The sequence below is a fragment of the Hyperolius riggenbachi genome, chromosome 12, assembly GCF_040937935.1.
Source record: "Hyperolius riggenbachi isolate aHypRig1 chromosome 12, aHypRig1.pri, whole genome shotgun sequence".
NCBI classification, from domain to species: Eukaryota; Metazoa; Chordata; class Amphibia; order Anura; family Hyperoliidae; genus Hyperolius; species Hyperolius riggenbachi.
Genome location: NC_090657.1, coordinates 232,680,974 through 232,694,805, shown reverse-complemented (window position 1 = coordinate 232,694,805; position 13,832 = coordinate 232,680,974). Strand labels below are relative to the sequence as shown.

Genomic DNA, 13,832 nt, shown 5'->3' with positions numbered 1-13,832 from the left:
CGCCAGTCAAAAGGAAGTCAACAATAGAAAACTTCCTCCAGGAGCTCTTCAAACTGCCTACTGATAAATGGAAGGCGGCACAGAAGATCTACCGGATCACGGCATTTTTCCTTTCACTCGTGTTACTGATAATTAACATAGGAGTGGGAATCTACCTATACAAAACTGCAAAGTACTACAAAAAGGATAACTTTGTGTTACTAGAGGAAGGACTTTCGAGAAAAAGCTCCTCTACATCATCATCAGAGGGTGACATCAGCCCTCTGCCACCTGCCTTTCCGGAGTATACTGCCATCAGGCACTCTCCTGTACCAAGAGCCACCCCAGAACCTGCAACTGCCAGCGTGATCCCCAAACAAAGTGACACGACTGTGCCATCAGGTGGCTCATCAGCTTCTTCATCAGAAGCATCAGATGACACTGCGACATCTACACCCAGTGTCACCTCTGCCACTAATGTGCTATCAGTGAGCAGAGAAGAAGACCACCTGGCAAGCACCACATCTATGCCATCAGAAGGTCCAGCAGCTCCTTCGGCAGCCGTCACGCCTGTAAGGGTCCCTACAGGGTGCTCTGCAGCCATCATACCTGCAGGGCTGTCCGGCAGGAGCTATCCCGTCGTCGTCTTCTTGCATAAGCTGCCATGCAGGGAGGGACGACGCGACAGGTGTACATGTACACCAATCCAGGTGGTCTACCCTGCTACCAGCTCTTCACCGTCCTAGAGACTGACTAGAGACTATCACTAAAGCTCCGGGTGCTACAAAGGCAGAATAAACAATAAAAAAAACTAAAAATGTGCAAATGTCTCTTCCACTTTTTATCATATAGAGTAGGAGTAAGGAGTAATTAGATCTTGTGAAGCATCTATCATTTTCTAAAAGCATAAATACAAGCGTTCTCCATACAGGAAAAGAAGGGGGGGGGGTGGTTTTATCACATCGGTGCCCCTGCTGAAGCCCCCCTCCTTCCTAGGTTATTTCCAGCAATAGTGAGGGTACTCTGTCCAGCAGGTAGTGTTGCACGGTCTACCCCCGATCACTAATTTGAGTAAATCCGGCCACGGCAGTATCGAAATCCGGATACAACGTGATCGTGATCCGGATTTGAAACAGAATTCTGAATAAGATCGGATTTTAGCCGTGATTGCCTGTAGAATCTGTGATCACGGACGTGATCATGGATTTGACTTTAACGTTAATAGCAACGCCCCCGTACATGCTGCAATCACCGAAATTGCATGGATTTACAACGTTAACATTTTTTTTTTTTTTTTGAGAAAATCAGTTTCAATTGAAACAAGTATTCATGATTAAAACCCACCAAAACCCGCCGACTTTAAAAACCACTTAACGACCAGCCAACGTCGATAGGCGGCGGCGGGTCGCAGTGGTATTTCCATGGAGTTCCATGTCAGTTTATGGAGGGAGTCTCTGTGAACAGCCTGCGATCCTCCAATCGGGCTCGCAGGTGAAATGTAAACACCCGGGAAAGAAATCCCCGGTGTTTACGTCGCACAACGCTGTTGTCACAGCAGCACCGTAAATGAGATCGGCGATCCCCGGCCTCTGATTGGCCGGGGATCGCCGCCATCTGATAGGCTGAAGCCTATCAGAGGCGGTACAGGACTGATCGCCGTACTGTGCTGCCCTTAGTAAGGAGGGGAGGGAGGGAAGGAGAGGGAGGGGGGAATAGCGCTGCGGAGGGGGGCTTTGATGAGCCCCCACAGGGCACAAGGCAGCGGCGGCAATCAGACCCGCCCCAGCAGGACATCCCCCTAGTGGGGAAAAAAGGGGGGAAGTCTGATCGCCCTGCCTATCACCCAATCTGTGCTGCGGGCTGAAGAGCCCACGCAGCACAGATCAATTAAAATTACTGCGGTCCTTAAGTGGTTAAAAGCAAAGCCTCCTTACATGCTAGAAACACCAAATTTGCCACATATGTTAAGTAGAAGAGTGGGAACAAGGGGAACATTTTTTTTCAAGAAGACCTTATCGTTTTTGAGAAAATTGATTTTAAAGTTTCAAAGGAAGTTTCATAGGAAAAAAAGTATACATTTAACTGCGGTAAGTACATTAACTGTCATTTACCGCATTTCAATGTATATTTTTTTCCTTTGAAACTTTAAAATCTATTTTCTCAAAAACTATAAGGTCTTTTTGAAAAAATGTTATCCCCTTGTTCCCACTTTCCTACTTAACATATCTGGCAAATTTGGTGTTTCTAGCAAGTCGGCTAAATCCGTGATCACGAGCCGGATTTGGACCACGATCACGGGTGATTCGGAACTGAATGCGTGATCAAGAGGCGATCATGAATTCGGAATCCGACCTCGTGATCAGGAAAAACAGCTCGTGATCATGGGTTAGTTTTTGGAACTGTGTAGAGCTTGTACAGCTCAGAATACATGTGAAAAGACACATCAAGACTATCACAGTTCTGCACTAATGGTATCGCCAACATCAAATTTACGGTTCACGAACACAAACCTTCTGCAAATGTTTGCGAACAGGCGAACCGCCATAGACTTCAATGGCCAGGTGATTTCTAACACCTATCGGGGCTGTTTCTGTCCACAAAATGGATGGAAAAGTTTCTTAAAATGTTCTAACACCTGGACAGTGGCGTGCCAGAGGGGGTTCCATGGCAAAAGTTCCATCAAAAATGTGTTTATGTAAAGTCGTGTTTTAATCTCTAAAGGGCAGAAATCACATTACACTCCTAAATGTGTGGGATAAAGTGCTAAAGGGTAGGCCTGGTTCACACTGACAGACGAAACGCAGCAGAGGCCAGAACATTGTTGGTATGGCATATACAGGGAGTGCAGAAATATTAGGCAAGTTGTATTTTTGAGGAATAATTTTATTATTGAACAACAACCATGTTCTCAATGAACCCAAAAAACTCATTAATATCAAAGCTGAATATTTTTGAAAGTAGTTTTTAGTTTGTTTTAGGGGGATATCTGTGTGTGCAGGTGACTATTACTGTGCATAATTATTAGGCAACTTAACAAAAAACAAATATATACCCATTTCAATTATTTCTTTTTAGCAGTGAAACCATGGCCGGATTTCCGCACAGGCCACATAGGCCGGTTCCTAGGGCGGAAACCTGCCGACAGTAGAGCTGGGGCGGGTGTCACACACCGGCAGCAGAACAGCTGTTTCTCCCGTAATCTGCTGTCGCTGAGAGCTGTCCCCAGTCTCCCCTGCGTGCATAGCACAGAGCAGAGCGCCCTTCCCCTTTCCTTCTTTCCGCTCTGTCACACTATGGGGCGGGGCTGAGAAGAGACAAGCCGGGAGATTTGAGCCCAGGAGGAGGAAGTCAGCAGACGGGTAGGCACCTTAGTATGGAGTGAGCACAGTGAGGATTGAGGAGGGAGAAGAGTGTGTGCGCAGAACTGTGGGCATTTTACACACTTCGTCCTAAGCTGCTGTGGAGTCGTGAGTGAACAGCTGTCTCCCTCTCCCTCCTTCTTCCTCTCTCCTGGAGCCTGTCACTTTGTGATTTCTGAAGCACACTTTTTTTTCATGCGTTTCCTTCAGGTTTCTTTATGCAATGCATTTGTTTTCTTACTATGCAAGAGGGTCACTGCCTGACGCTCCCCTGCTGTCCTGTGTTAGCTGGCTTCTATCACTCTTATCTCCATACAGCCCCCCCTCTCTTTTTGTGTTGTTAATCAGGCAGCTCTTCTCCTCCCCTCCCACAGTCATTTCCCTGTCACACAAACATGGCTATTAATATATGCAGTGCTCCTTTTGTTATTCCTATAGTCACAATCTAATGCCCTACCATATTATTATGATGTATTTATATGGCACTGACATCTTCTGCAGCACATTACAGAGTCATGCCACTGACTGTCATAGGAGATCACACTCTAATCCTACCATAGCCATAGTCTAATGTCCTATCATTATGTATTTATCTAGCGCTAATACCTTTATTATTATTATTATTTATTGTATTTATATAGCGCCAACATATTACGCAGCGCTGCACAATAGATAAAAGGGGTAACATACAAGGTAGAACATACAGGAAACTCACAACAAAACAAGATCATGCAAATGATTTGATAATACAGTGTCATAGGTCAAAATAGAGATTGTTCTAGCCCACAAAAGGGGTGATTGTCAGTAAGATTGCATAATCAAGCTGGAAACACTAAGGGAGAGGGCCCTGCCAGAGGCTTACAATCTAAAGGGTGGGGGTGGAGACAATAGGTGCATCTGTTGAGAGGGTGTCTAACAGAACATATTATGGTGCTGGTGTAGGGGGGTATGCGAGCATGAAAGGGTGAGTCTTGAGAGCTTGTGTGAAGGTATTAAAGGTGGGGGTAAGTCTGGTGGCTGGAGGGAGTGAGTTCCAGAGAGTAGGGGCAGCTCTGGTGAGGTATGGCAATCATGCATGTTTGTTTTCATTTGATGGAGTGGTTTGTGGGCTGTGCAGTTCAGATTCAAAGGCAGAGATGATCTAGTTAGACAGCAATAGTGGTCAGCAATACAAGTAAATCACAACAAAGATAATGTTACCTTAATGTGGTGCTTATTTCTGCTGAATTACTGTTGAATTCTGGTAAATTCATTTTTTCGCCCTTTAAAAGCTGCCCTTAGAAAGCGAACCTATTTGTCGGCGAACCGACGAAAGAATGAGTTCTCCTTAGATACACAGAGCTAATCAGGAAGGCCTGGTCAGCTGGCAGACAATATGCTAATTAATAGAGGTGGGCTTGTCTCCTGCAAGTTCAAACAGATCTGTATGTGATACAGGCTTTGATGGAAATTGCAGGCCAGCCACCAGGAAGTAAAGTGTGAACAAACAATGCCAGAATTCAATAGCAATTACAATAATGTCTGTAATGTTACTCAGGAGCTTACACTATTACAGAGGAAGATCAAGAAAGCAAAAAGTGATCAACTACAAAAGATGGAAATTATCAGACATACACAGGCAATGCAGGATGAGATTAAGCGTGTGGTTGCAGATTTCAGTGCAGTTCAGATTCAAAGATGGAAATTATCAGATATACACAGGCAATGCAGGATGAGATTAAGCGTGTGGTTGCAGATTTCAGTGCAGTTCAGATTCAAAGATGGAAATTATCAGACATACACAGGCAATGCAGGATGAGATTAAGCGTGTGGTTGCAGATTTCAGTGCAGTTCAGATTCAAAGATGGAAATGATCAGACATACACAGGCAATGCAGGATGAGATTAAGCGTGTGGTTGCAGATTTCAGTGCAGTTCAGATTCAAAGATGGAAATGATCAGACATACACAGGCAATGCAGGATGAGATTAAGCGTGTGGTTGCAGATTTCAGTGCAGTTCAGATTCAAAGATGGAAATTATCAGACATACCTGTTGAGAAAGGATGAAGATGATCAGGAAAAATCAGGGAAATTGCAGATCGGGTTGCAGATGCAAGTATTATGAGTCATAGATGAGTCAGTGGGTTAGGAGTCATAAATTGAATTCTGGTAAATTCATTTTTTCGCCCTTTAAAAGCTGCCCTTAGAAAGCGAACCTATTTGTCGGCGAACCGACAAAAGAATGAGCTCTCCTTAGATACACAGAGCTACCTTCAGCAGCACTGTACAGAGTGCATAGCCATGTCACTGACTGTGTTCTGGGCAGCCCACAATCTAACCCTACCATAGTCATAGTTTACTGTCCTACCATATTATTATTTATTTATATAGCACTGACATCTCCTGCAGCACTTTACAGAGTACATAGTCATGTCACTGACTGTCCTCAGAGGAGCTCACAATCTAATCCTACCATAGTCATAGCCTAATGTCCTACCATATTATTATTATGTATTTATATAGCACTGACATCTTCTGCAGCACATTAGAGTACATAGTCATGTCACTGACTGTCCTCAGAGGAGCTCACACTCTAATCCTACCATAGTCATAGTCTAATGCACCTACCATATTATTATTGTGCATTTATATAGCACTGACATCTTGCACAGCACATTACAGAGTACATAGTTATGTCACTGACTGTCCTCAGAGGAGCTCACCATCTAATCCTACCATAGTCATAGTCTAATGTCCTACCATATTATTATTATGTATTTATATAGCACTGACATCTTCCACAGCACATTACAGAGTACATAGTCATGTCACTGACTGTCCTCAGAGGAGCTCACCATCTAATCCTACCATAGTCACAGTCTAATGTCCTACCATATTATTATTATTATGTATTTATATAGCACTGACATCTTCCACAGCACATTACAGAGTACATAGTCATGTCACTGACTGTCCTCAGAGGAGCTCACCATCTAATCCTACCATAGTCATAGTCTAATGTCCTACCATAATATTATTATGTATTTATATAGCACTGACATCTTCTGCAGCACATTACAGAGTACAGAGTCATGTCACTGACTGTCCTCAGAGGAGCTCACAATCTAATCCTACCATAGTCATAGTCTAATGTCCTTCCATATTATTATTATGTATTTATACAGCACTGACATCTTCTGCAGCACATTACAGAGTACATAGTCATGTCACTGACTGTCCTCAGAGGAGCTCACACTCTAATCCTGCCATAGTCATAGTCTAATGTCCTACCATATTATTATTATTATGTATTTATATAGCACTGACATCCTCTGCAGCACATTACATAGTACATAGTCATGTCACTGACTGTCCTCAGAGGAGCTCACAATCTAATCCTACCATAGCCATAGTCTAATGTCCTACCATATTATTATTATGTATTTATATAGCACTGACATCTTCTGCAGCATTACAGAGTACATAGTCATGTCACTGACTGTCCTCAGAGGAGCTCACAATCTAATCCTACCATAGTCATAGTCTAATGTCCTTCCATATTATTATTATGTATTTATATAGCACTGACATCTCCTGCAGCACATTACAGAGTACATAGTCATGTCACTGACTGTCCTCAGAGGAGCTCACAGTCTAATCCTACCACAGTCATAGTCTAATGCACCTACCATATTATTATTGTGCATTTATATAGCACTGACATCTTCCGCAGCACATTACAGAGTACATAGTCATGTCACTGACTGTCCTCAGGAGCTCACAATCTAATCCCTACCATAGTCATAGTCTAATGTCCTACCATATTATTATGTATTTATCTAGCACTTATACCTTCTGCAGCACTGTACAGAATGCATAGTCGCTATCCTCAGTCAATTTAATCACCTTAATCTTGTGATCAGACTCTCTAACCTGAGATGGTACACTGGACTTTATATATACTTACCTGGGGCTTCCTCCAGCCCCATGAGCCCTGTGGCCTCCCTCCCTGGCCTCTTTGCCCCCTCTGTTCTGGCACTATGACTGCCGGTAATCCCCTGCGATGTGGGCACCCTCTGTCACACTCTTGTCCCCGAGAACGTCCTGTGCAGTACTGCTGCGCAGGCACAAAACGCTCCTGGACGCAGTAGCGCAATGAGGGGTGCACGTCTGGACGAGCTGCGCATGTGCAGAAGAGCACTTCCAGCCGGATTACTGGGAGGCATACCGCAAGCGGCTACAAGGCTTATGGGGCTGGAGGAAGCCCCAGGTAAGTATAAATAAAGCCCAGTGTACCATCTCAGGGTCACATTAATGTTAATCCTTTTTTCCATAATCCTAATGTCAAATTCCCTGCCTCACCCTAAATTGCCAAAAGGCCTAGCCTTTAATCTCCACTAACCACTTTTTTTTTTTTTTGTAAATGCCTAACCCTATTATCCTGATCTGTCAGATCCTAATTCTGTTGATTGTCATGGGGCGGCTGAAGGTAGTGGGCCTTGGGCGGTAAAAAGTACAAATCCGGCCCTGAGTGAAACCAATATAACATCTCAACATTCACAAATATACATTTCTGACATTCAAAAACAAAACAAAAACAAATCCGTGACCAATATAGCCACCTTTCTTTGCAAGGACACTCAAAAGCCTGCCATCCATGGATTCTGTCAGTGTTTTGATCTGTTGTCCTTATTCAAACCGTTCTGCACAGCTTTGAACCAATTTATACATTTTGTTACGTCAAATGATCGATTAATAGCAGAAACAAAATTTATAAATTGGTTCAAAGCTGTGCAGAACGGCTTGATTAAGGAGAACAATTTTTTATATTGGTATGAGGCGGATGATATTTGAACTTTCTCAGCCATTCTAGCTGAACTTGTGAACTAAGAATTTACGATACCTCTGGGTCAATCCTAATCCCAGGTCTGTGAGTATGGCGTAAACAAGGATCCTTATTTTAGGTAATAATGGCTAACCCCATTCAGATGGTCTGTTTGATTTAAGGCATCTTAATGACATGTATTTATGCTTGAAAAAAAATATCTGTTTTCCCTTTTGATGTTGCATGGATATAAGCTGTCTGTACCACCAGCCTGCAAACTAACAGGATGTAAGCCCGACGAAGGCTGCAAGGCCGAAAGCTTGCTTATTTTTATTCATTTTTAGTTAGCCAATAAATGGTATCATCCTAATTTAAAACTTCTTGCTTATATAATTGGAGAGAGTTATTAGTTTTTTCCAGCATTGTAGTGATGGTGGAGCTTTCTTTTTCCAATTTGGAATCATTGCTTTGCGATTATAATAAAGCAATAAACCTAATAGCGTTCTCTCGGCCTGTGTGCTAGCTAGTTTTGTGGTGTCCCCCAGCAAACAATAACATGGTTCACAGGGAATATTTTTTGGGTAATTTAAGTGATGTAGGCACATATGTCTTTCCAGAGAGGTACAACCTTAGGACACGTCCACATAACATGATCAAAATCTGCATCTATCGCACCACATCTCCATAGCACTGGGCTATTTGGGTCAAATTTAGACAGCCTGGCAGGGGTTTAGTATGCCCTATGTAGTATTTTGAACTGTATTAATTTATCTCTGGATGCAATGAGGTATTGAAATGGCTTAATCCATGCATCCTCCCATTCTTCATCGTCAAGATTTGGCATGATAATAAGTCATGGCTGTTTAAACAGTCACGTGAGGTTCAGTTAATAAAAGGATTTTCTGGTAGATTGGAGACAGGGCCTTTTTAAGTGTTTCATGAAGTAGTATGTCTTCTAATTCAGTGGTGCCTAGGCGGACCAGTACTTTAGCAAATTGGGAGCCAAACGCATGCCTAAGTTGAATGTACCTGAAGAAGTATTGAACTTTTGGGAAGATTGAACTTTTCTTTAATGGAATTATATTGCATAAGGGATCCATCTTGGATAATATGCTCAATGTGCGTCGCCCCTCTGGAAATCCATATTATTGGGTCAGGAATAGAGAAAAAGTGAGATAATTTTGGATTGTTCCACAAGGGAACATTTGGAGACAGTTTATTTTGAGAGGGTTTGTTTCAGCTCTGGATCAGTGCCCAAGCCCGAATAACCCCTTTCATATTATTAGTAAGGACATAGGGGGCAGTAGTGCCTCGGTATAGTATCTGTTTAAGTGCTTCAAGTGAGCCCAATGTAGCGGCATCAAGTACCATAGAGGCATTTGAGGCGTCTTGTGCTAGCCACCAATTGGCAGTCACCAGCTGGCAAGCAAAAAGGACTTAAATAGGTCTGGGAAGGCCAATCCCCAATCTCCGTCCATGGTCTTTGTAATTTTTTCAAACTGATTTTTGGAATCTTATTAAACCGGATAAAGCCAGTGAGGATAGAATTAATCTGTTTAAAAAATTTCGGAGGTATCCAAATAGGACAATTATGGACTATGTATAAGTATTTAGGGAGTAACTTCATCTTTATCAAATTAATTCTTCCGACCAAAGACAGAGGAAGGCACTAACAGTTAAGAAGCTTTTGTTTGGTAAATTGAATTAACAGCAATAGATTATCTTCCATAAAGGAGTCAGTATGATTGATTATCCAAATACCCAGGTACTTAGTTTTATGAAGTATGTACATCGGAGACTGAGGCGCGGAGGCAGAGTGCAGGAGAATTAGCCATGATTTTGACCAGTTGACCTCAAGGCCAGAAAATGGAGCAAATGTGGAGAATATCTCCAGAGCACCTTTAATGGATTCATCTGGGTTCGATAAGTAGATCACTAAGTCATCTGCGTACAGGGACACCCTTTCCTCCAACCCCCCTACAGAGAAACCCCGTATAGAGCTACTTTGTCTTATGGCTGTTGCTATTGGTTCCATTGCAAGTGCGAACAGGGCAGGAGATAGGGGGCACCCCTGTCTAGTCCCCCTATGCAGTCCTACCTGGCCAAAGAGCTCAGAGCCTATTTTAATCTGCGTTAAGGGCGATTTGTATATGGCACATAGCCAAGAAGTAAGCCTTTCCCCAAAACCCATTTTCCCTAGTGTGGCCCAAAGATATGACCATTCGACAGAGTCAAATGCTCGTTGTATATCTACAAACGCCAGAGCTTTTGAGGTGGTGTTGTCTTTTGCAGACTGAATATGGGTAAATATTCTCCGAAGATTAATATCAGTTGTTTTATGTGGCATAAACCCCGTTTGGTCAGGACTGACCACTTCCATAATATATTTATTTATTCTGGTCGTAAGAATCTTTGTTAATATTTTAAAGTTATTATTTAATAATGATATGGGCCTATACGACTTGCATTCTAGTGGATCTTTGTCTGGTTTTAATATTAAGATAATATGAGCGTTATAAAAGGAGGGTGGGAGACAGCCATTTTTAAAGGACTCATTAAAAGTTGTTTTAAGAGAAGGAGCTAGAATGTGGGAGTATCTCTTGTAAAACTCGATAGGTATACCATCTGGGCCAGGTGATTTTTGTGGGGGAAAAGAGGATATGGAATCTATAATTTCTTCTTCAGTAATCTCCTGTTCAATTTCTTTAGCAGTATCCTCGGAAATAGATGGCTTATGCAATTTCCCTAGTTGGTTTGATAGCTCATTGTTAGGATCATTATACTGTGATTTGTATAGGTTTTCATAGTAGGAGCGAAAGGTTTGTAGAATAATAGGTGGACTTGAGGTTATTTCACCCGACGGGAGCCTAATTTCTGGTATGTTAGACAGGGCATTTGGGTCTCTAGAGATATTCGCAAGGAGTTTCCCGTTTTTGTCTCCTTTCTCAAAGGTCAGCTGCTTCCACTCCAGGAGAGAGGTACTTGTGAGATCTGTATGGTGAAGATTGAGATTACGCTTAGCCTGCATAAGGTCATGAAAAGTATTCTCTCCGGGAGCATCGGCATATACCTTGGAGGCCTCTGATTCAGCCCTTGTTAAAGAGGCCAATGCTTCATTATAATTTTTACGTTTAGCACTTATTTGGTTTATATAGTCACCTCTGATAGTGGCCTTAAAGGCATCCCATAGCATTTGATCATTAGCCGATCCCACATTTAAATCCCAATATTGCTGAATTGCAGCTGATATTTTCTCACCAATTTCTTTGTCGCTTATCCATTTAGGGTCAAGTCTCCATAGTGACTTATTGGGCTTGATTTAGTAAATGGTGCTAACCCAGTTAGCACGCCTAAAGGCTTTGGGCGTGCTAACTAGGGTGCTAAGTAGTTAGCACATACAAACTACTTAGCACCGTAGTTAGCACATGCAAACTACTTAGCAACGTAGTTAGGACATGCAAACTACTATTTAGCACCGTGCTAACTAGGGTGCTAAGCTCCATGGTTAGATACCCCTAGAGTTGAGCCAAAATTTTCGAAATTTCGCGTTACTATAATTACGCATGCAAAATTTGCTTTTACGGCGCAAAATTATGGTAGCGTAATTGCCATTAAAATCGTAATTGATAATACTGTAAGCGTAATTTTCAACGCGTAATTTCGCGTTTCGTTCATAACGTAATTTCGCATACAACTATACCGTAATTTCGCGTTTAACCTTAATGTAATTGCATGAATTTCGTAATTACTTGTTAGCTATAAAAAGAAATACATTTTAATTTTGAAAATGAAAGTAATTTAGTTTCTAATAGTAATTACTAGACACAGGAAAGTGTCTGGGTATTGGAGATTGTCCAATCATATTACATGCTTCTTTTGAGATACATCCTAAACAACCAATTGTAGTTTGACCCACCCTCCTAGTATATAATCTGGCAGCCATGTTAGTTTCACTTTGTGGGTTGTTGTTTCTGTAGGAGAAGGAGTGAGAGAGAGCACATTGCAGAACTCATATACACCATTTCTTTGCCTTTTCTAGCATTTTGCTTTATTTCAGTCATTGCTATAGACTACGCTTACAAACGGTTGCATGCAAGGCAAACGTAATTTCGTGATACCCACTGTAATGCGAAAGCTACGTGAAAATTACACTTACGCGGAATTTCGCGAAATCCTTCTTCATTACGATTATGTACTTACGGCCATAATCGTACTTACACTAATAACGCGAAATTTCGCGAAATCGTAATTAAGTCATTACGCTCACCTCTAGATACCCCTGGTCTTGCTAATTATGATCTTGTAAAAGATAGAATATTTGGAAATTTAAATTCAATCTGAGCTCTATATATTATGTGACGATCATTATATTATTGTTAACAATACCTCTCATCTTCCACAGTGATAATTGATGCTGTTGGAAAAGTTAGGAGGTGCACTGCTACACTGCATATTCTGCCATATGTTCCTTTTCTTTGTTGAATAAACACTGATTTAAAAAAAAAAACTAGGGTGCTAAGTAGTTTACATGTGCTAACTACGGTGCTAAGTAGTTTACATGTGCTAACTACGGTGCTAAGTAGTTTACATGTGCTAACTACGGTGCTAAGTAGTTTATATGTGCTAACTACGGTGCTAAGTAGTTTGCATGTGCTAACTACTTAGCACATGCAAAGCATGTTAGCACATGCAAAGTGGCTTTTCACTGGCGTGCTAACACTTAGCACCCTTTTCTGAATCAAGCCCATTGTGTGAGATGCCAACATTACATGTTATCTCTAATGGAGCGTGGTCAGAGAGACCACTAGGTAAATAAGTTGCCCCCACTACACTGCTCAATACATCCGCACTTGCAAATAGCCAGGTTTATTCTTGAGGCCGAGTGGTGTACCGCAGAAAAGTGGGAATAGACAGTTGCCTGCGAGTTTTTCCACCTCCACACCTCAGTCAACGAAAGAGCATCGGCCCACCCAGTTAAGTCTAGGTTAGCCTGCCTATTGGGATTTGATGAGTCTTTACCCGGTAGTAATATGTCATTGAAATCCCCTATAATTAACAGCTTTGCTGGAAGGTATTTATGAATGGATTCAGTAATAGTATTAAGGAGGGATTTTTGTAGCGGGGGAGGAGCATACAAACCCACTATACAAAAAGGGAACCCAGGATTAGCATATGTAGAATTACATACCTGCCCTTTGAGTCTATGGATGAACCGAGGATTTTGTATGACAGACTTTTGCTTATAAGGATGGATACCCCTCTAGAAAAGGTGGAGTATGAGGAGTGTAATGCTTTGCTGACCCACTGTCTGTTTAAGGCTTTAATACAGGATCCATCTAAATGTGTTTCTTGGAGTAATAAGAAATGGGGTTCATATTTCATTACATACTGAAACATAAGTGATCTTTTAAATGACGATCTTAGCCCAAGGACATTCCAGGACAAGAGTTTCAAGGGGGTTTCCATTTAGACCAATTTCTGATGTTAGCAGCAAAAGTAAATGCATGCCTTATTGTCCAATGCAAGCAGAGAGGGGCACGGCGAGGGGGGCCCGATGAAGCCAAGCTATCACCTTTATGTAGAGGCATGTGCAAGAAACTACAACTTTAAACCAAAACACAGAAAAAAGGAAAGTGTTAGGTTTAACTAAAGCAGTAAACAAAAACCAAAAAACCTGCTGTAGTCAGAAC

The 13,832-nt window shown here is 41.9% G+C and overlaps 1 protein-coding gene and 1 long non-coding RNA gene across 2 annotated transcripts in view; one reads left to right on the top strand and one right to left on the bottom strand.

Annotated features, from left to right (window-relative positions):
• Positions 1 to 795, top strand: part of LOC137542487 (uncharacterized) — a 44,468-nt gene extending 43,673 nt beyond the window's left edge. Inside the window, exon 4 of the mRNA XM_068264444.1 lies at positions 1 to 795. This exon is cut by the window's left edge and continues 87 nt beyond it. Coding sequence (XP_068120545.1) covers positions 1 to 725 — 725 coding nt within the window. The 3' untranslated portion in view covers positions 726 to 795.
• LOC137541811 (uncharacterized) overlaps positions 1 to 13,832 on the bottom strand; it is a 344,602-nt gene that overhangs the window by 281,910 nt on the left and 48,860 nt on the right. The gene's annotated exons all lie outside the window — the stretch shown is intronic.